General features: G+C 49.3%; 8 protein-coding genes across 8 annotated transcripts; 5 read left to right on the top strand and 3 right to left on the bottom strand.

Annotated features, from left to right (window-relative positions):
* Positions 1–1,449: 1,449 nt before the first annotated feature.
* Positions 1,450–4,175, bottom strand: TrAtP1_008883 (uncharacterized protein). Its single transcript, XM_014086408.2, has 2 exons — positions 2,859–4,175; positions 1,450–2,793 (listed from the first exon to the last, which is right to left on the bottom strand). The coding sequence occupies exons 1-2, from the start codon at positions 3,774–3,776 to the stop codon at positions 1,627–1,629; spliced, it is 2,085 nt and encodes a 694-aa protein (XP_013941883.2). The 5' UTR covers positions 3,777–4,175; the 3' UTR covers positions 1,450–1,626.
* A 4,066-nt stretch (positions 4,176–8,241) lies between these two features.
* TrAtP1_008882 (uncharacterized protein) lies at positions 8,242–11,338 on the top strand. The gene is made up of 2 exons (XM_066114081.1): positions 8,242–8,903; positions 9,002–11,338. The coding sequence occupies exons 1-2, from the start codon at positions 8,661–8,663 to the stop codon at positions 11,093–11,095; spliced, it is 2,337 nt and encodes a 778-aa protein (XP_065970174.1). The 5' UTR covers positions 8,242–8,660; the 3' UTR covers positions 11,096–11,338.
* Positions 11,339–12,052: 714 nt separating this feature from the next.
* On the top strand, positions 12,053–14,015 carry TrAtP1_008881 (uncharacterized protein; the record flags this gene model as incomplete). The annotated part of the gene is made up of 3 exons (XM_066114080.1): positions 12,053–13,037; positions 13,089–13,890; positions 13,943–14,015. The coding sequence occupies 3 exons, from the start codon at positions 12,053–12,055 to the stop codon at positions 14,013–14,015; spliced, it is 1,860 nt and encodes a 619-aa protein (XP_065970173.1).
* An 80-nt stretch (positions 14,016–14,095) lies between these two features.
* TrAtP1_008880 (uncharacterized protein) lies at positions 14,096–15,523 on the top strand (the record flags this gene model as incomplete). Its single annotated transcript, XM_066114079.1, has 1 exon — positions 14,096–15,523. The coding sequence occupies one exon, from the start codon at positions 14,096–14,098 to the stop codon at positions 15,521–15,523; it is 1,428 nt and encodes a 475-aa protein (XP_065970172.1).
* A 713-nt stretch (positions 15,524–16,236) lies between these two features.
* TrAtP1_008879 (uncharacterized protein) lies at positions 16,237–17,937 on the top strand. The gene is made up of 2 exons (XM_014087083.2): positions 16,237–16,798; positions 16,945–17,937. The coding sequence occupies exons 1-2, from the start codon at positions 16,376–16,378 to the stop codon at positions 17,698–17,700; spliced, it is 1,179 nt and encodes a 392-aa protein (XP_013942558.2). The 5' UTR covers positions 16,237–16,375; the 3' UTR covers positions 17,701–17,937.
* A 271-nt stretch (positions 17,938–18,208) lies between these two features.
* On the top strand, positions 18,209–18,511 carry TrAtP1_008878 (uncharacterized protein; the record flags this gene model as incomplete). Its single annotated transcript, XM_066114078.1, has 1 exon — positions 18,209–18,511. One exon carries the CDS (start codon positions 18,209–18,211, stop codon positions 18,509–18,511), a length of 303 nt encoding a protein of 100 aa, XP_065970171.1.
* A 462-nt stretch (positions 18,512–18,973) lies between these two features.
* Positions 18,974–20,334, bottom strand: TrAtP1_008877 (uncharacterized protein; the record flags this gene model as incomplete). Its single annotated transcript, XM_014087082.2, has 1 exon — positions 18,974–20,334. One exon carries the CDS (start codon positions 20,332–20,334, stop codon positions 19,252–19,254), a length of 1,083 nt encoding a protein of 360 aa, XP_013942557.2. The 3' UTR covers positions 18,974–19,251.
* Positions 20,335–21,273: 939 nt separating this feature from the next.
* On the bottom strand, positions 21,274–21,435 carry TrAtP1_008876 (uncharacterized protein; the record flags this gene model as incomplete). Its single annotated transcript, XM_066114077.1, has 1 exon — positions 21,274–21,435. One exon carries the CDS (start codon positions 21,433–21,435, stop codon positions 21,274–21,276), a length of 162 nt encoding a protein of 53 aa, XP_065970170.1.
* Positions 21,436–21,487: the final 52 nt, after the last annotated feature.

Below are 21,487 nucleotides of genomic sequence, written 5' to 3'. Positions count from 1 at the left end.
TGCAGATTTTGTAAAGGAAGCGGGGTGATGAGTACAGACACGTCTAAGAAAAAGTCTACTGAACTTGTGTGGAAATGGCCCCGACATTCAAGAAAGGGTGGTGTAAGTGTGTGACCGAATTCAGATTACCCTTGCTTTAAATGCGACATCTTGATAATCCTCAAGTGTAGCGATGATAGTGAATAGCCTTTTAGCCACCAAACTCCCGACTATGGGCAGAAAAGGACAGCTGGCTATCTCGTCTGTAAGTGGTATTAGAACTAATTAATTAACATAATACCCATCCACAGTAAATCGCTCACTTTTGGCCAAATATAAAAACTACGGGTTAAGACGTGGAAAGGAAATCGTCTAATCACCCTACTCCATGGCGAGAAGTCATGCCCAAGCCGCAAAAAGTGAACCGCACACAAAAGAAAAGATCTCGTCGCACAGAGTATGTAAGAGCTAATGTGATGTGATAAATATTCCACTCAATGGAACGTTATAATCCTTCCATTACTGATATGCATCCATCACAATGCCTTCCCTCCAATGAGAAAAAAACACTGCCGGCGCGCCCGAAATGTTCAAAAGTTCTGGACTCAGATGACGTTACCTTTAGGGTCTGGGGCTTGCGATAAAACGGCCCGTCCCCGAGAAAAAGCGGCACGCCCCGCGCAAGTCCGTCGATGTGTAGGATTGTAGATTTCGTACTGTAGCTGATACAGTGTGAAAGTGCCTGTTTGCTATTGGTTGCTAAGAGGATAGCTGAACCTCCAAGGATGGCAGGATGGTTACAGTATTGCTGGATGACTGGAGACTGTGGCCCTCTTAATGACAGAGACAGAGAAGCGGCTATTCTTCAGGGTACTCTGTTTAGTGAGGCATCTTTGGTTGTATACGAGATAGATAGCAGACACATTTACCCGGATATAGATGTTCAGATGACTATGGTGTCTCCTCTTTCAAAGGGGTAGTACGGGAGTGACTTGAGATATATATGTTCAAATATCTTTTGGAGCTCTCAAATCATACACAGCCTTAAGGGTTAAATGGAATATTATTGAAGATTCTCCAAATTAGGAAAGTGGGCTAACAAGAAACAGTCACATATACGGGGTAAACATGGAGAATAACAAGACGTGCATGTTACAAGGCTATAGATAGGAGATAAAAAAGGGAAGAGATCGAACATGAGAAGGAAGAGGCATATATACTACTAGTAGATACTCGGAGACTATCGAGAATCGAGCTATGAACCAGGTATAGGTATACAATAATGAGCGAAAGGCTTCCCTAGTCCACCTCGCCATATGCTTTCCCCTTCTCAAAAAAAGAACTCATAGCATGTGCATGCCTCGTATATTCGAATAGGCGCCTTGTCTCTGTAATAATCTGCCAAAGGACCGTTTGATACGATCATGACCCCTCTACACACCCTTTCCAAATGAGGAGAAAGCCATATTTCATGTACGAGGTATATTCAACGAGTTATACAATCCCTATAAACAAATTGGTATCGCTGCAAAGTTATAAACAGCATCCCGCTATACAGCTATGACTGTTCCTACCGCCCCCCGCTTTCAAATCACAACTCTCTCTCACCGCTTCCCTTTCCGTCGATTGCTCGTCTTCTTCTTAGCCTCAGGAACACTCATAGTACCCCCCCTCAAGCTCACCCTCCTCAATCTTTCCCTCGTTCTCCATCTCTTTCAGCTTTTCCTGGCCGGAAATAAACATTGTCAAATCTCGATTCATCTCTTTTAGGTCCGCAATCTCCGTCTTCTGCTCCTCCATCTGCTTGCGCATCGTGGCCGCCTCGCCGTCGAGATGCTCGATCCGCTTCATCAGACCTTCATTGATGCGCTTCTCCTCTTGTAGTGCTTGGCCCAGGCTCCTCGCCAGGTTTTCGCCCTTCTTGGCCTTGCCCTTTTCTCGTTCGAGATCGCGCTCCAGCTGCGGGACAGTCTCTTTCGAGAGGGTGTTGAGGTTTTGCTCTAGATATTTCGATTTCTCCAGGGCTTCAGAGGCCTGTTCTGCAGCCTTCTCGGCCACCGCCGAGAATTTCGATGCCTTGACAGCCATTTTGTTGATCATTTCCTCATAGTAAGCTCTTTGAGACTCGAGCTGACTTGTAATCAAGTGAGTATACTCCATTCCGATTGTCTGCAGCTTTGCCCGTGGGACTACGTCGTCTTCCTCTCCTTCGCTATTGGCCGTGTCATTCCCTCGCATTGGAAGCTCCACAACTTTACCATCGCCTTTGTCGCGGATGAGGCGGTGCACCCACATATCACCGGCGTAGTCCCACACGTATTGTGTCTCCAGCTCCAAAGCAAAGCAGTGTGCCGTATCTTTCCAGTGGTCCTTGGCGTGACCCCCCTTATATCGACCGCATCCCACGTAACCACATATCAGGCAAATCCAGAGGTCATCAACACAATCACAGACGCTGCACAAGTTGGAAGACGACCCGCCAAAAGACTGGCTGTAAGGATTTGACGGATCGCTCTCTTCTGAAGGATTTGTGAATCGGCAAACTGGGCATCCCGCTCCTTTCCAGCTTTGCAAACACGTGCAGTGGAAAACGTGAGAACAAGGCACTGTCATCAATCCGTTCGTTTCGTCCATTCTCTCCAGACAGACGGGGCATGTGGGCAACTCCACAAGGTTTGGCGTGGGAGGAGGAAAAGGCTTCAGGCTATTCGCAACAACTGCCTGGCTGGATGAGATGGAGTAGTCACGTCCCCTTGCTCGAGTTGGTCTTTCAAACGTGATGCTCTTCACAAACACCACACGGCAGGCCTGAGACTATTCGCCAATGTTAGTATGCAGATACACCTTGAACAACAAAATCGGTTGATCATCATACGTACCCCCATAGAGTTGAAAATCTTGCCATCGTACTCTCGCCTCCACTGTTTCGCCCGTTTGCTATCCCGAAACTTGAGCAGAACCAGGTACCGACTCATTCGCGATGTCATGACCATACGGCAATGGCTGATGTCTCCTTGCCACCGCTCTCCCAAGAATCCCAAGAAGTCTGAAGGCGACATGTAAGCAGGAACGGCAGGGATACAGAGCGTGGTGCAATCTTGCATATCACCGGCCTGCTCCTCCTCTACGTCCTCGTTGTAGAGTCCTGGTGTTTCTTCCCCCTCTTTATAGAAATGCACGATGCCCCATCCAACTTCGGTATTCTTGCCTTCGAACTCGATAAACTCTGCCTTGGTAGCCGTCCCTGCGCCGCTAAACGACGGCCCCAAAGTTGGCGCAGCTGATGGCCCAGCCGCAGCTGCCACCTTGCTGCCCTCTCCAGCCATGTTCCTCTCGTAGATTAAGCTAGGATCTACAGTCTCGATGTTTATGCGTCCGAATCGCCAATCTTGGATCGTAGTCTGCGACTGCAAAGTGCTCGGCGGCGATGGGATACCGTTCGCTCGCTCTGATGGCTGCTGTTTGGGCAAAGGCTCGATTTTGTGTCCGTTTTCGACCGGTGCTCGCGGAACCCCACTGTCTACAATTTCTGTCTTCTGGTTTGCGCCAACCACGGCTCTGCGGTCCAGAGTCGCCGATGCGCCAAAGGATCTTCGTCTATTTGTATCTAGTCTCTCGATATTGTATGTCTCCGAGCGATAAGTTCGAGGGTGCGCGGGAAGGTCGTCAAAAATGCTGGCTTCGTCCGACGGTAGCCAAATATCCTGGCTGCTGTCTGTAGCGGGAGCTCTCGCTTGGGCGGCGGGATTTTCGGTTGGATAAAGCTCGAATTTAATGTGGAAGAAATAAGAAGTCATTTCTAAGCTGTCGATGCCGGCGACGATTCATAAGGATGTGCGTTTGTAAAAAAGTTGCCGGGCGTCGTCGAAGGAGCAAAATGGTGGGATGCCGAGGTGGCAAGAGTTGGAGTCTCTCGTGGGATTATTAAGGCGGCAGAAGACGCTGAACCTGGAAAGAACAAGGTGGCATTCGGTCGATGTGCATGGCACCGAGCAGAAACATGGGTGCAGAGGCTGCAATTTATAATGAGAAGTAGAAAACCAAGAGCGAAGCTTTTGGTTCAAGGTTTCCCACCAAAAGCGCCATGCGACTCCATCGATACGTCGTTACTAACGGTGGAGATAACCAAGAATCTACTCCACCACAGAGGGAGCCACTTTCAGCTACAGTATCTAGGTACAATCAACTACAGTACGTGATGGCATACAATTTTCACAAAAGGTCATTATGGAGATCAAGAGTTTGCAAGTTAAACCCGTTCTTCTGAACGGAATGTGCTTGTATTGACGCGCGCCTAAAAATCGGCAACGCAGAAATGTGCTAGCATAAAGTACTGACGACCATCCAAGTGGTCAGGTTCCCATATTTGTCGTGAAGTTCCATAAAACGCCCAAATAATCATTACTGTAATCCATCGCAGACACCTTACTGGCCACCACGCAGGCGGAGGACCAAGTGCAGGGTGCTCTCCTTCTGGATGTTGTAGTCGCTCAGGGTACGACCGTCTTCCAGCTGCTTACCAGCGAAGATGAGGCGCTGCTGGTCAGGGGGGATACCCTCCTTGTCCTGAATCTTTGACTTGACGTTGTCGATGGTATCAGATGACTCCACTTCCAGTGTGATTGTCTTGCCGGTCAAAGTCTTGACAAAGATCTGCATACCACCACGAAGACGAAGGACAAGGTGAAGGGTAGACTCCTTCTGGATGTTGTAATCGCTCAGGGTGCGACCGTCCTCAAGCTGCTTACCAGCAAAGATGAGACGCTGCTGGTCGGGAGGGATACCCTCCTTGTCCTGGATCTTGGACTTGACGTTGTCAATGGTATCGGATGACTCGACCTCGAGAGTGATGGTCTTGCCGGTGAGAGTCTTGACGACTAGAAGCATGTTAGGATCATGTTGTGGCGGAGAGATATCAAGTTGACTTACAAATCTGCATACCACCACGGAGGCGGAGGACCAGGTGGAGGGTGGACTCCTTCTGGATGTTGTAGTCGGACAGAGTTCGGCCATCCTCGAGTTGCTTGCCAGCGAAGATCAGACGCTGCTGGTCAGGAGGAATGCCCTCCTTGTCCTGGATCTTGGACTTCACATTGTCGATAGTGTCGGAAGACTCCACCTCGAGGGTGATGGTCTTGCCGGTGAGGGTCTTGACGAAGATTTGCATGGTCGCGGATTAAGCGGTTATCGCTGTAGAATGGGTGAAGTTTGGTAGAGTAGAAGAAGATTCGCTGGTAGCGGATATTCCTTAGGGAGCAGAAGCAGAGATGAGTGTGCGGATGGAAAAAGAGAGAAGAAGAAGCGTGAATTGCTGACAGGCAGGCGGTCCTTTATGTAGTGACAGCGCAAGGAGGAGGCGAGCGGAAGCCTGAGGGGGGGCGGTGACCAACAAGGCGAGAAGGCGCAGTGACCAGCCCGGGCGCGGTGCAGCTGGCCCAGCAGGAGGTCACTGCTACCCGCGCCGATGAGTAACTGGTGGCAAGCGGCTCCATGCATGATTCATCAGCCAATGCCATGGCCCCAAGAAGGCTCCAGAATCATCCGGGGAAGGCGAGGCGCTGTTGTCGGTACCGCATCCGCACGCAACGGGCGGTGGGCCGCGAGGTATCGTGGACCTGCATCCGGCTACGCTGCCCTCCACTGGGGGGTCAGGCATTCAGCCTATCGAAGGCGGTGGGGCGCGGTATCGCTCTAGCTGGTGTTGCCTGTCGCCCCTCTTTTGCGTCCCCCGGAATCGATGTCTCTGCGCAGCCCAGCCGGTTCGGCGTGGCAAATAATCGAATAGTTTAGCTGCGCAGAGGCGAATAACGGAAAATAAGATGTGCAACTATATTGGATCTATTTTCCATGAAACTGCAGTCGTCTTTTCCTCCATCTTTCTTTCATTTCTTCCTCAGACACGATGGGTTGCAGCTGCTTGCCGCATTTCGCCCGAGATACCACCCGTACGGAGATGCTCGGAGCAGCACCCCCTAGAAACTCGCGTTATCAGACCAGCGGTCAACATCAGTGACGTAGTTCACTGGCCGTTCACTGGCTCTTCACTGCGCTTTCCAGGCTCGGCTACCGCACCAGCGCAGCGGCTTACCTCATTTGCGCCAAACGCAAGCGCAGCTTATCAGACACGCTGGCCTACCTGGTGACAAGAAAGAGTCTTGCGCAATCAGGATTTCGTCATTCGGACCAGGGGTCGTCTCGCCATGCAGAAATTGCATCACCTTCACGATTTCACCACAGGAGGGGCCGAAACTGGCGTCCGGTTTTGGTACCCGCAGTTTCGCGCAAGCCGTTCTTGTGGCGGCTGGCTGGTAGCATTGACTTGAACATTGTGTGAAGTAGTTTTGTAAGAGATGCTTTGCCAGAGATGGCAAAATGCCGTGCTCTGACGTACAAAGGCGGCCAAATCCGATTGGCCGGGAGACGACGTTGACAGACTGTCACAGAACACGCTGAACAGCACTGATATCGCGTAATTTCTTCTTTCAGCGTCTCATCTGGCCCCATGCACCCTGATGGCTGAATATCAATAAAGAAAAAACCCAGCGTTGATTCCTTGAGACCGTAACCCGTGCTATTGAATGAACGGCAACCTTGATGGTTTCTATGCCAAACCAAGAAGACGATCGCTCAGATCATATAAACCAAGCTGCTAGAACACCTGTTTAAAGTTAGAGCACAGACAGGCCAGATGTTATGATCCCTGCCTGCAGTCGATCCGGATCAGCCCGCCAGGAACAACTATGTTGCTACTTGCCTATGAGGCGGCCCCTGCTTTATATCCTCTTCTGGGCGGAATCTATCAAGCCCGTCTAAGTTAGTGCATATCATATTTACAACAAAGCGTCGTTTATAACCAAGAAAATAAGATGAGACTCTCTAAAGTGGGAGGAATACAGTGTGCTTAGCTCTAGAGAAAGGACACGAGAACCTCCACAGCAAGACCGACCCTCAGAAATAAAAGCGAAGTTCAGCATAGCATTTAACTACTATTCCTACGAAATAAAGATGATCATGCTGTTTTATCTGATGGGATTTAAGCTGGTAAGCCCTAGGAAACGACGAAAATGACTTTGAGTAACATGATCTTTCCTGAGATAGATGCCAAGCTGATATTGAATGGTAAACCATCCCAGAAATAGGCAACACTTCTATGAGTACCTAAACTCTCCTTGCAGTCTCGCTAGATTCGCCTTCTCGTAAGCGATAACCCGGATAATCCACGGTGGCCAAAATAATTACCGAATCAAAGTTCGTTACCGATCAATCTGTGAGGCTGAGTGAGTGATTTTATGCCTACATCTACTACTAGGTAGCAAACAGTCTCAGAATATCATTTCTTTGGAGAGTGGTATCTAGGTGGACTATTCTCCATCGCTGTAATATTGTAGCAATCTCTGTTGATTTATTCTGATTGCTGTCTCTCATCTTCTTTCTCATTTCCCTTTGACATCAAAGTGGTGATTCTATATGACGTCTCATACCTAGTTGAAGCTCATTCTTATTGAGTATTTCTTGGTCAATTTTACAATACTAAATGTTCACATAATTTATAGGATTGCTGAATAAGTGTTCTTTTGTTTACTTATAAAGCCCCCGGGAAGTCCTGGCGGGCAACTGATGGTGATTGAACAAATATACACTTCCATACAATCTCTTGGTTGACGCTAGACGAGGCTTACGAAGGGGGGTTCACAGTTGACAGCGCGTTTGGCGCGTCCTCCTTCTTATCTGGGATAGACAACCGTGGTTGATTAGTTGCTCATAGTCAACTTTTAAATATAAGGTTGGATTTCTCTGTTGGTGGTGCGTTTCTACCCAATAGACACGTCTGACAGGGATTGAAGGCTGCTCGGTTGCTGATAGAGTTTGCTAGAGCTCACTGCAAGCAAATGTGTGTCTCAAGTCCAGAGCTTAATGCGGTTTTCTCCACATTATGGGCCAAAACATCAATCAGTGTCAATGGCTTTGTTTTCACTGACAGTTGCGATCAAAGACAAATTCCAGACACCCCTTGTCCCTTGCCTGGGATGGCATGATGAGAGCAGCCGCAAGCACATGTTAATGGCAAGATAATATACAAAATAAAACCATTAGCATTGCCCCATACTACCTTATACGGAGCGGCATGCCTCGTTTCAGCAGCCTTACCGTGCCGTATCGCCGTTCGTCCGTCCGCGGCTAGCGCTGAAGACTTACCGGTTGCTCCCTGTAACGTTAATATTACTGGTACTAAAGATAGAGATCACATGGGAATTGGCTCGAAGCTGGACGCGCTCGTAATTTGAGAGGGAGCAGGCCGAGAAGAATCCAGTAATCGCCTGAATCTGCATTTTTCGTTTGGAATGCTCCCTATTTTCATTTTTTTTTCTGTCGAAAAAGCGAACAAAGAAGTGTTGCCAAGCTGAACATCTGACGCATCACACCAACTACGAATCTTAAGCCCCTCCTTCCCTCTACGCCGCAAAGCGTCATTCACCCCGTGCCAGCTTTTCGGACTAACAGCTCTGGAGCTGCGGTACTAGAGGGGTTGATCTGTTTTTGTCCACTTTTTCTCTCTTTACACATCAAGCTTCGCACAGCTTGAGCGTTCTCTCTGTCGCTCGACACATCGATCAGAATTACAGCGGTATAATTATTGCTAGCGAGACGGAAAAAAACTGAAAAAAAGAAGCTTTGCAAATATGGCCTCGAAAGAAGTCGCGGCGTCGGCTGCGACGGAGGCAGAGCCTCATGATGCATCGGCTGAGGGGTCTGAGCAACCCCAGAAGGAGCTCTACCCCATGATCAACTGGAAGTACGACCTGTTTCTCTACGGCATGGGCAATCTGGTGAACCTGTTCTTCAGAGAGGTTATACCACGAGGCGCATGGAGAGTTCCACAGAGCGGACCGGTGCTCTTTGTCGCTGCGCCGCATGCAAACCAGGTATGGAGTTCCCATCTTGTCTACATAATTTCTTTTCTGGATTTTTGCGATAAAATACAAAGAAAGAGTAAACACCATGCTTACGCGAACCGCAATAGTTTGTCGACGCCATCCTTCTGCAACGAACACTGCGACTAGACGCCAACCGCCGAGTATCGCTCCTGATTGCGCAGAAGTCTGTCCACGGCTTCATTGGCTGGGGATCCCGCCAGGTCGGCTCCGTTCCCGTCGGGCGAGCACAAGACGCCGCGAAGCCTGCAACGGGCTTCATCTATCTCCCGGACCCGATCAACGACCCGACACTGATTCGAGGAGTGGGTACAAAGTTTGGCGAGGGCGAGGGCGAGCCTCAGGGAATGCTGTTTTTGCCCCCGGGTAAGAAGACATCGGGCGAAAGTGTCAACATTGATCAGATCCTAGGCCCTGAGGAAATTCGCATCAAGCGACCGTTCAAGACTCAACTGGGCCTGAAGCAGCTCACTGGTCGAGACGATATTGACAAAGATGGCAACTTTACGAATAAATCAATCAACGGCCCGGCGCCGGGATACCAGGGGACTAAATACAAGCTTGCGCCTCATACGGACCAGACAAAAGTATACGAGGCTGTCTTTGCGCGACTGAGGAGTGGTGGATGTGTCGGTATCTTCCCCGAAGGCGGCAGCCACGATCGCTCCGAGCTGCTCCCAATCAAGGCCGGCGTGGCCATCATGGCTCTGGGAGCGCTGGCCGAGTCGCCCAACTGTGGCCTCAAGATTGTGCCCGTGGGCATGAACTACTTCCACCCGCACAAGTTCCGCTCGCGTGCTGTTATTGAGTTTGGAGCGCCCTTTGAGATACCGCCGCACGTGGTTGAAATGTACCGGAATAACCAGCGAAGAGAGGCAATCGGCCAGGTCATCGACACTGTCTACCAAGCACTCAGCTCTGTGACCGTCTCGGCTCCGGATTACGACATCCTGATGGTGATTCAAGCAGCGAGAAGACTCTACAATCCTACCGGCAAGAAGTTGCCTTTGCCCGTCGTGGTGGAACTAAACCGACGCTTGGCGCTGGGCTACGAGCGTTATAAAAACGATGAGAGGATAACTAAGCTGTCCAAGAGCGTGAAAGAGTACAATTCGCAGCTACGGTATCTCAACTTGAGGGATCACCAGGTGCAGTACGCCACCATGTCGATCTGGAAAGTAATTGTGCTTTTCATCTACCGCTCGATCAAGCTCCTGATTCTCTTCCTCTGCACGGTCCCCGGTCTCCTCTTGTTCTCCCCAGTCTTTGTGGCCACAAAGATTATCAGCCGAAAGAAGGCCAAGGCAGCACTGGCGGGCTCAACTGTCAAGATCCGTGGACGTGACGTCATGGCCACATGGAAGATTCTCGTTGCCTGTGGATTGGCTCCGACGCTCTATCACGGCTACTCGATTGCTGTCGTTGCTAGGGCCTGGTATGATCGTCTCTGGGGCTATCTACCGGAATGGGTGCCTCTTTTCTTTGTGTATCTGGCTATCTGGGTGGTCTGGGTGGCTATCACCATTGCTGCGCTGCGGTTCGGAGAGGTGGGGATGGATATTTTCAAGTCTCTTAGACCGCTGGTGCTATGTCTGGTTCCTGCATCTGATTACAACATTCATAAGCTGAAACTGAGGCGGGCAGAGCTGAGCGCGCAGGTAACGGAGCTGATCAACACACTTGGACCAGAAATGTTCTCCGACTTTGATAAAACAAGACTCGTTCCTGATTTCACGAAAGTCGAGACAGGCGGCACTCAGTCATCGCCCGCAGAGACTCGCCCCCGGCGCGACAGCGACCAGTCAAGCACCGGTGTCGATTTGGAGACGCCCCCAGCGCTATCACGCCGCAGCACTACGCAGTCCAGCCGCTTGTTGCCCAGGAACGACTCTTTCAGTAACATTGGCAGAGTTGGCATCTTCTCAACACGGCCGCCATCACGCTCACGCAGCCGATCCAACAGCTCGGGTGGCGGCTTCGGATCTAGTGGCTTCCCAATCAGCGGTTTCACAACTCTGGATTCTGCTGAAGGCTTTGGTGAAGCCAGCCGCAAGATCAGAGAAGCCATGAAGGATAGGCGGAGGAAGTCTGATAAGGTCAAGATGCAAAGCGGTGCAGATGAGGACGAGAATTCTGATAGCGATGAGGACGGATACAACGAAGCGAGGAAGAAGAATGTGTAAGAGAGGCGACGAGCAACCCGCTTAATGAGGATGGATTGCGCGCGGGTGTCACACATACTGTCCTTTTTGCTTGTCTTTTCCTTTCTGCTTTCTTTTCTCCGTCTTTGTTTAATTTTTCTGCCCTTGGAGGTTTTCTTCCTTCTTTTTGTGTATATGTATTTTATCGAACTTGTCTAGGGAAATAGCGAATGTGAGTTTCTTGTTGGCATTTTTAGGCCAGCGTTAGACTTTACAGCCTTTTATGGTCACCATCCACTGTGCCAGTGATACGTAAGGTGGTATTGTTATGGGTATAAGCGAGAATCTGCCTGTTGACCTGAACATTAGAAATGCTCCAAGCCGATGCCATGAAAACGAAACTGAAAGTCACTAATATCCATTGCAAAAATGTCTGCTCAAATCCGCGCGAAAATGAGCTGGTAAACATTATTCGGCGGTCATGTAGGCATCTTTCTTTAATTTACAGTACAAGAAAAATGCCTTGGCGCTTATTCCAACGAATCATCACCGCAGGCTTGACAAGAGTGCACCTTGTACCTGACACACCTGCGAACAGAACCAAGCCACCAAGTCAACTCCAGCGAATGAGGTGATTATGCAAATGCAAGTAGGCACCTACGGCCGAGGTTGTCCCAGCGAATAGCTGATCACAGCCTCCTCACCAACTTGTTTCTGCCCAATTATGCCTCAATGCTTTCTGCCTGGGTGATGGTTGCGGCGTCGTGGCTTCTTCCATCATCATTGACTTCTGCGCAGATTCTGAAACCCACGCGATTGAAGAGAACACATTATCTTGTTAGGTCGATTGTTCTCCTTGGCGACCACAGCAGGTTATAGGCGGATCTAATATACGTTGTGTCTAGGTGAAAGCAAGCGATTTTTCTGAAAGACTTTGGTGGCCAAACATTAATCGTCCTTCTTGGTACACCACACTTTTGGATCATCCTATGAGCGGACATGTCTCAGCCTAGCGACTACACGGTCGGTTGGATCTGCGCCTTAGAAACGGAGTATGTAGCTGCTCTAGCATTTCTCGATGAGGAACACGACGGACCTGCAACTGTGTCACCCAACGACAATAACGCTTATACACTGGGCAAAATAGGGGGTCACAATGTCGTTATTGCCGTTTTACCTGACGGGGAGTACGGCATATCCTCTGCTACCAGTGTTGCAAGAGACATGATGCATACATTTGGTAATATTAGAGTTGGCCTGATGGTGGGGATTGGTGGTGGTGCGCCGAGCAAAAGACATGATATTCGTTTAGGCGACATTGTGGTCAGCGCTCCTCGAGATGGAAAAGGTGGCGTATTTCAGTACGACTTTGGCAAAACCATTCAAGGTCAGAGCTTCAGACCAACAGGGTTTCTTAACCAGCCTCCAGCTCTCCTGCGTGCTGCAGTGACTGCAATTCGCGGCCAGCACAAATTAAAAGGCCACAAGCTTGAAACGCATATCAACGACATCCTCCAGCAGAATAAAAGGCTCCAGACGACACACAGCCGGCCAGATCCAAGTGATGATAGGCTATATCAGTCCAAAGTTATGCATTCTAAGGGTTGCGATAATTGTTCAGCAGCCTGTGATACTGATCCATCAAAGATAGTATCGCGACTCAAACGGACCGAGGACGAAGATAACCCGGCAATCCACTACGGCCTCATTGCCTCTGGAAATCAGTTAATGAAAGATGCTTTGGTTAGGGACAAACTGGCTGCAGAAGAAGACATTTTATGCTTTGAAATGGAAGCAGCAGGATTAACAAATCACTTTCCTTGCCTGGTCATCCGCGGTATATGCGACTATTCGGATTCCCACAAGAACAAGGAGTGGCAGGGCTATGCCTCAATGACAGCAGCTGCATATGCAAGGGACCTTCTCCGCCGAATAGCTCCTGGCAGGATTGAAACTGAGAAGAAAATTATTGAAATTCTTTCTGGTGCGTCTAAAGCAACCTAATCATCCAACCGCAGTTATTAACTATTGCTAGGCGTCCAGCAAAGCGTTGACGAAGTTGTCCAAGTGCAATATGAGCAGGCCAATAAAGCTATCCTTGATTGGCTTACGCAAATTGAATATGGACCTCAGCATAGCGACTTCCTTCACAGGCGAGAACCAGGAACTGGACAATGGTTCTTAGGCTGTGACGAGTACCAGACCTGGCTGAGCTCTAACAAATGCACACTATTCTGCCCAGGCATCCCAGGATCGGGCAAAACGATTCTCACAGCGATCGTAGTCAATGATCTCATTACAAGATTTCGGAATGATCCAACGATAGGCATTGCGTACATCTACTTTAATTTTCGGCAACGAGATGACCAAACGATTGAAAACTTGATGGCGAGTCTGCTGAAACAGCTATCTCGAAATCAGTCTTTCCCAGAGAGTGTGAAAGATCTCTACAACCGACATGAGAAAGATCAGACGAGACCATCAGCAGACGAGATCTCGCAGGCTCTCCAGTGCGTCGCAACCACTTACTCAAAAGTGTTCATCGTTATCGATGCGCTTGACGAATGCCAATCGTTTAATAACTGCGGATTAAAACTCCTATCATACATCTTCAATCTCCAAACCAACACTACAACAAACTTCCTTGCAACTTCACGACTCATTCCGGATATTGAGGGACAATTCAAGACGCACCTGAAACGAGAAATCTTAGCCACTAATGAAGATGTGCACACTTATCTTGATGGCCATATGTCGGATCTCCCAAGATGTATCTTGAACAGGCCGGATATACAAGAAAAAATCAAGACTGAAATCGCAAGTGCCGTGGATGGAATGTTAGATCTTGCTTGCGCTCAAGTTACCGAACCACTGCTGACACTCGCCTAGGTTTTGCTTGCGCAGCTCTATCTCAATTCGCTCAAAGACAAGACATCCCCGAAGCAAATCAAGTCCGCATTAGAGCAGTTTAAGAAGCAAAGTCAACTGGAATTAGGAGAAGATAAGAAGCGCGAAATTTTGGAAGAAGCATATAAACAAGCAATGGACAGAATAAACAGCCAGATGCTCGGCCTCCGAGTGCTTGGAAGGAAGGTCTTGGCATGGATCACCTGCGCAAGACGGAAGCTGACCACATCGGAACTCCAACATGCTCTGGCCGTAGAGACTGGGAGCTCTGTGCTTGACCGAGACAATCTTTCAGAAATTGAAGACATGGTCTCGGCATGTGCTGGATTGGTTACGGTTGACAAAGAGAGCAATATCATCCGATTAGTTCACTACACGACACAAGAGTACTTCGATCGAACACGACAAGATTGGTTTCCGGATGCAGAGGCCAATATAACGGAAATATGCGTTACCTACCTCTCCTTCAGTGTCTTTGAGAGTGGATTCTGTTCAACTGAGAAGGAATTTTGGGCGCGGCTGCAATCGAATCCGCTCTACAAGTACGCTGCACATAACTGGGGGTATCATGCTCGCGCTACCCCAGAGAAACAGCTAATTCTTGATTTTCTGGAGAGTAAAGCCAAGGCCTCTGCCTCAAGCCAAGTATTACTGATGGGTTCTAAAAAATGGATGGCTTGGAAACAGTATGGCCAAGTGGATGGGGGAATGAAAGGCGTTCATCTTGCTGCGTATTTTGGACTAACGTGCATAGCCTCTTTGCTTAAGAATGGGCATGATGCGGATGTCAAGGATGGCGATGGTCGGACGCCACTTTGGTGGGCTATCAATAACGAGCACGAAGCCATCGTGAGGCTGCTGCTTGAGAATGGCGCTGACATTGAGACGAAAGATCAGCACCGTGGGACACCGCTTTTACAAGCTGCTGAGAAAGGGCACGAGGCTATTGTTCAGTTACTGCTTGAGAAGGGCGCTGACATCATGGCGAAGGATTTCAGTAGACAGACGGCGCTTCATCTGGCTGCTAAAAATGGGCACGAGGCTATTGTTCGGCTGCTGCTCCAAAAGGGCACCAAGATCGAAGCAGAAAATGAACCCAATCAAACGCCACTTTTGCTAGCTGTTGAGAAGGGGCATACAGCCATTGCTAAGATGCTGCTCGAATATGGTGCCAGCGCTAAGGAGACAAATCACAGCGGGCAGACACCGCTTCATCTAGCTGCTAAGAATGGACACGAGGCTATTGTTCGGCTACTGCTCAAGCGGGACGCCGACGTTGAAGCAAGTGATTCCGACAATCACACGGCGCTTTCACTAGCTACGAAAAACAAACATGGAGCTATTGTTCAGCTGCTGCTTAGGCACGACACCCATGTTAGGATAGAAGGTTGGCATGGTTGGCATGGTTGGCATGGTTGGATGTCTGGGCATGGGGCCGTTCCCCTAGCAACGGGGCGTATATCAAATTATTCTACAAACTTTATAATTAGGCCAGGCTCCCCTCCCCTCCCTTTAGTAAACCTTTCACGGAATACTAGTAGGAAGCCTCCAATGCTTAATTAGGGCTTATAAATTAAGGTACTTAATTATATTCTTTACAAGTAATTATTATTGTATATTTTTTTTCTCAGGTTAGAAATAAGTTTTATATTAACATTACTATCATTTAAATCGGGCTATTATAATGGCGAGCCGTAGATAAGATGCAGTCTGCTCCGCAGACAAGCACCGGTGAATTGTGCTCGGAGATGCTCGGCGATGGTTGGGATCGTGGGCTGTGGGGGGGGATTACGTGGCAAACAAGGGAAGAATTGACGATCATCTGTCTTTTTAACTGCTAGTTGTCACGGAATATTGACGCATAGAAGTGAGGCTTGAACATGAGATGACGACAACATCCAAAAGTTGGAGTATACGGAATGCCGGCAGCGATATCCAGAGATGCGGCGATGACGGGAATTTCCCGTTCGGGCGCAGCCCTCCACGCGGGTAAGGCAAGCCCCCCCATCGGGCCATCGGCTGAGCATCCGAAGCGAAGAGTGGGAGGGGCGCTGCGTTAAAGTGGATTTGGTGGGCGGCCGATTCGCTGTGCCGCGCGGTTGGGGCAGGATCTGATAAGGATTTTATCATTTTGGCCTCCAAGGCATATTGTGCTTACACCGGTAAGTCCGAGCTTGGGGGGAATTCAAGGATGCAATTGTCCTTTTCCTTTTAAAGGAGCCCGGCTGTTTCTCACGGCTGATACTGCTCCAATTTTGTTTTCTTTTTAAAACTTTGTTTATTCTGTTTACCAAGCAAGCGGTTGTTTTACTGGGGATAAAATTGCCCCCTTTACTAGACACTGGGCTTCGGGTTATCCACTTGGACTATTTTCTACTCTGCTCGGAAGCGGTCTTCTTTTTTTCTCTTTCCACCATGCCACCTCCCTCCGCCACCACCAACGGCAACGCAGCTGCACCTCGCATGCCCGTGAAACAGAAAATGGCCGTCTCGCTGAAATCACTCATGAACTCGGTGCTAGGCGCCGTGCCGGCCTCGGTCGCGGGGCAGTTGGCGGCACCGTCGTCGAGTGGGGGCTCGGCGCCGATGGAGGCGCTCTTCGGAAAGACTTCTGCGGAGGTGGACGGCGAGGAGTGTCTGCACGATTGTGAGAGCTGCTCGGTCAAGTACCCGCGCGGCTTCAAGGTTGACGAGGAGGATCTGCTGTACGGACAGGTCAAGGGATGGAGCACGCATGTGCTGGTGGGGACGGGGAAGAGTGATTGGGTGAGAGACGTGGCTGATGAGAAGGGGAGTGTGATGGAGGCAATTCAAAAGGTTGGCGGAGTGACGAATGGGGTGAGTTTTGAAATATTCCATTTTTGATGTGCACAATTGTTGGGGAGTGGGATATGAGATGAGATGAGTTTAAGTGAACTCACTCATGTTGAATGAGAGTGAGAATGAGAAGATTCAAGATATGGTTGACTGACACTTTGATACAGAGACTCATGCTGTCCGCATCCAACATACCCACGCCTCACGACACCCACGACTACTCAGAACCCACCACCGTCATTCTCCTCCCGGCCTTTGCCACCGTGCAAAATGTCCATCCAAAGAACGTCTCTCAGCTCATCACCAGCGTCATCAACAACGCACCCACGAGCTCGTCTCCTCTCGTCCCCTGGCGCTCAGTTATCCCCGCCTCACTCCCCAGCCCAGACGCCTCATTACCCGATCTCACCATCAACTCATGTCCGCACAGCGCTGTGATCCTCTTGTGCAGTCAGAAGACGCGAGACGCCCGCTGCGGCCAGAGCGCACCGCTTCTGCGCAAGGAGCTGGAGAGACATTTGCGTCCGCTGGGCTTGTATCGAGATTTGCACGATGAGAGGCCAGGTGGTGTGGGAATTTACTTTATTAGCCATGTTGGCGGTCACAAGTACTCTGCTAATGTGATGGTGTATCGACGGCCGAATCCATTTGGCAAGGATGATGAGCCGCTGCCCGAAGGAGTAGTCGAAGCGCCGGCGGCGAAGGAGGATAATGAGGAAGAAGGAAGGGATGAGAGTCAAACGGAGAATGAAGGGGGAGAGAAAGAGGATGTGGGAGCTGCGCAGTGCATTTGGCTGGCAAGAATACGGCCAGAGGACTGCGAGAACCTGGTGAGATATACCGTGTTAAAGGGCAAGGTTGTGAAGCCCGAGAGGCAGCTGAGAGGAGGATTTGATAGAGGGAGGGGAGTGATGAGTTGGTGATGAGGAGAGATGAATTGCCATGATCTTTTTCGGTTTTGGTTTCACGTTGTTTTAATTTATTCAAGAATGCTTTTTCTTTTTTCTTTCTTTTAATCAGCTTGAGGTGCTATTTTCAACCTCGGCATATGAGGACATACACGCATAAGTTTAATTTAGATTGTACATTGGGCATTGCAATGATAGAAGGGAGGCGGTAACAATACCTTGGAGATGCAATGAAAAGGAATATTATCATCTATATGTTTTCATCATTTTGCGGTGCTGTCTGTTGGTAACTGCCATTGGCTGCCGTTGACTGCCGAAACACCCATGCAAGTGCTTCATTCAGCTCCTTTGACTTGGTCCAAAAGGCGCTATCGCGTCGTAACCTGCAACATACTATAAATAAGCAAAACATCGCACACCATGGCCAAGCCAGATATTTCTTCCAGCCAAAGCACTCTGGTGCAAAAAGAGCGGGAAAGCTTATAAAAAGAAAAGGTAATACAACAAGGCTGGTCAACAGAATATGCGGCTTCTCAACACCAAAACCTACCAAATCAGTGAATTCTTCGACTACAACATCCCCGAATATGCCATCCTGTCGCACACCTGGGCCCTCGAAGAACTGACATATCAAGACCTCAGCCAGTCCATAGAGCTCGCCCGCCAAAGAAAACCGCAAGGATTTGCCAAAGTCGAGGGCGCATATGTGCTCGCACAGTCCGAGGGCTATGCCTACATCTGGATCGACGCCTGTTGCATCGACATCTTGGATGTAGATTTGGTCCGTCTGGGGACTTTTCTCCGTGTATTGATATCTGTGCTCTAGATGAGGGGAATTCGTAGTTTGCGAGGGTGAACCCGTGGATACTGCGTGAGATGCATTTGGATTCTACTACCATGTCGTTGCGGTCCAGACAGCATTCAGATTCTTGGATATGTAAGTAAATTCTCTTGATTTGTTTCATTACGTTGTTTTGGTAAGTTAGCTGGCGCTGACAACGAGTTAAGATCAGGTTACCACGTACTTTGAACAGCTCTTTCGAGATCCAACAGTCTGGGATTCCCGACTCGTCTCACTCTCTCAGATCCCCCGTGAATCCACGTCGCTCGGTTTCCGCATCCAGCTTCTCATGCATCTTGGTGGACGTGGGTATTTGGAGATGTGCCCGAGTATGATGGCAGTGATGATAGAGTCTGGAGGGTTCGATAGAAGGAAATATGAGGAAAAGTTTGGTGTCTAATACGAGTTTGCAAGGGGCTGTACGAGTTTATATGTCTAAATAAGATGTCAGCAACGAGTCACCACCCTTGATCCAAGGTTTTGTTATTAATAAATTAGAAGAAGCACATGATTGCAGTGAAATAATTGAATCTCTTAGCAATCTTGAAAACTCATAATATCAGCAATGGCCAGATAATGGCCTTTATAACCAGTTCCTCCACCCCAAGCCTCGATTTTAGATGCAGTCCTATCTTCACCCGAGCTGTACCAAACTCTCTAAACTCCAGCAATAGCAGAATACGATTGTTATAAAAGCCCAACCAGAGTCCAACATCTCCATCGTATCACTGACCATGGCGTCCGGGGCAATCAGGACCGCAACGTGCCTCAAAGTGGCTGCTACTACCCGTGCTGCTGCTATCGGCGGCATTGTTGCTGCCAGCTTCATCTTGACTTTCATCAGGAGCAGGAGCAGGCTGTGGCCAATTCGAAAACATGCTTGCCGCAGCAGATGCCGTGCTTTTCGAGGGTCCAGCCGTGCTGATGCCCATCACGTCTGATGAACAAGCCACTGTCTGAACTCTGGGGAAACGACCAGAAAGCGGAAACGTCATGCCATATTGGCCGCCAAAAGGAAAGGGGCTGCTTTTATGCAAAGAGAACCCCTGTTGCTTCAAATTGCCCACAACCATCATCTCATCCGTACGCTTCATCTGCCGCATAGTCCTCTCCATCCTTTTCGTCACAGCACATTCCTCATCCTGCAAGTCCCTCAAGTCATCCAGCTTCTTCATCCAAGCCTCGCTGTCGGGAAAAGATTGAGCCTGTGGAAGGATGCTTCGTCCCGCCGTAAGAGCATTGATTGTGGCAGCGCCGGTGACGATGTCCATCTCGTGGCACATAAAGTCCAGCGGGCTTTGGAAGAAGAGATCCCACGCCGTCTGCTCTATGAGTTTCTCCGTGCGGGCGAGTTGCGTCTGTGCCTCTTGGTAGCGCTGCTGAAGGGTTTGTTGGACGTGGCGGAGGACGTGGAGGCTTGCAGTTGTGCGCTGTTCTTGATCAAGCCGGGCGGAAAAGGAGGAGTGTTGGCTGTTGACCTCCGGGAGCTTTGATGATGGAAATGGCGAAGAGAAACCTGAGCTGAATGGATTGGTTTGAGAGCCGTAGCGAGTTTCGAAATGTTGTTTGTATTTCTCCTGAAGGCGGGCGAAAGCGAGCAAGGGGTTAGAAGCCCGTTGCTGGGACGGCATGTTGAAGCCCTGCCCGGCGAGGAATGTTGGAGGCGGCCAGCGCATGTGAGGCTCCTGATTAACACCATTGCTCGAAGGAGAAGAAGCACTCAGAGCCTCGGATGGAGATGTAGATATGCTGGGAAATCGTCCCGGCAGGGCTTCATGAGCCTTTGACGTCGAGCTGCTCGCATCCATCTTTTTCCTAATCTTGAACGGTGTAAGTGATGCTTAGTTGGAGGGGAGCAGATGTTGGCGAGTTGTCGAGGTGGAGGAAGCTAAAGGAACAAAGAGGGAGAAGAGAGCGTGGCGTTGCGAGAAGGCATATTTATGGCGAGTTACAGCGCAGTGATTCAGAGTGTTTGCAAGAGTCCGTCTGAATCAAAAGAGCAGTCTTGCGGACAATCAGAGAGAGTGCGGTGTGGAAAAGTGCACAGGAAGAGCGGCTACTCTGCTTATTTGAGAACAATCATAGCAATGGCTTAGCGTTTTTGGTGGGAAGATGGAGCTCATACACGGAGTTTTACAGATGTGTCTTTTCACTTCACTGTTTTCGAGAGTCTTGGGCCCGTGAGACACACCGACTGTGAATCGCCATTGCAGCAAAAGTGGTGATTATTGATTGATTGAATCTTCAACTGTTGCTTGTTATCATATGCTTCAATAAGTCTCAGCACAAATACAATCCTTTGCACTCATCCACGCTGCGATATACACATGTATTCATCTCTCTCATTATAGTCATACCAATACCCATCAGGTCTCATATAAGCAGTATATCCAAAACCCAGGGTTACACAGCAAAGTGAAACCCCGACTGCGCTCGCGCTGCAAAAAAGGCATAGAGAAACTCATGTAGCCAGTTCAAATCCAAAACACGTAAACAACAGCTCATGTAATCCAAGACTGGAAAACCAAAGAAACATTCCAGCGCCTCATATCCAAGCAAGAGATATATAGTATATATATATAAGCCACCATCCCTGACAGCCCTTTTGTAAAAAAACAGCATCAAACAAATCTCAGCACAAGAACCCTCTCCTCCCAGACTCAGCATCTTAAAACACCACGCAAAAAGAACATGGCATTTAAAATAAAAAGTCTCGCAAAAAGAGAGAAATTCTTGCTCAGTCAGTGTTAGTCCGCCAAGCTCTGGCTGTGGCTGCTACTCGACACAGACGTCACGCTGAGCTCTCGTCGCGCTCCATGCACCAGCTTGTAGATGCCAAAGGAAATGGCCGCCAGCACGATGAAGAGGACGATGATGATGATGGCGATGACGTAGTTGCGTTGCGTCATGGCGACGGATGTGAGAGATCCCCGGCTTGGGGATCGAAAAAGTGTTTTTATC

This window comes from Trichoderma atroviride, chromosome 4 (genome assembly GCF_020647795.1).
Source record: "Trichoderma atroviride chromosome 4, complete sequence".
NCBI lineage: Eukaryota > Fungi > Ascomycota > Sordariomycetes > Hypocreales > Hypocreaceae > Trichoderma > Trichoderma atroviride.
The sequence above is the reverse complement of the archived record's forward strand: the minus strand, read 5'-3'. Positions and strand labels throughout refer to the sequence as shown.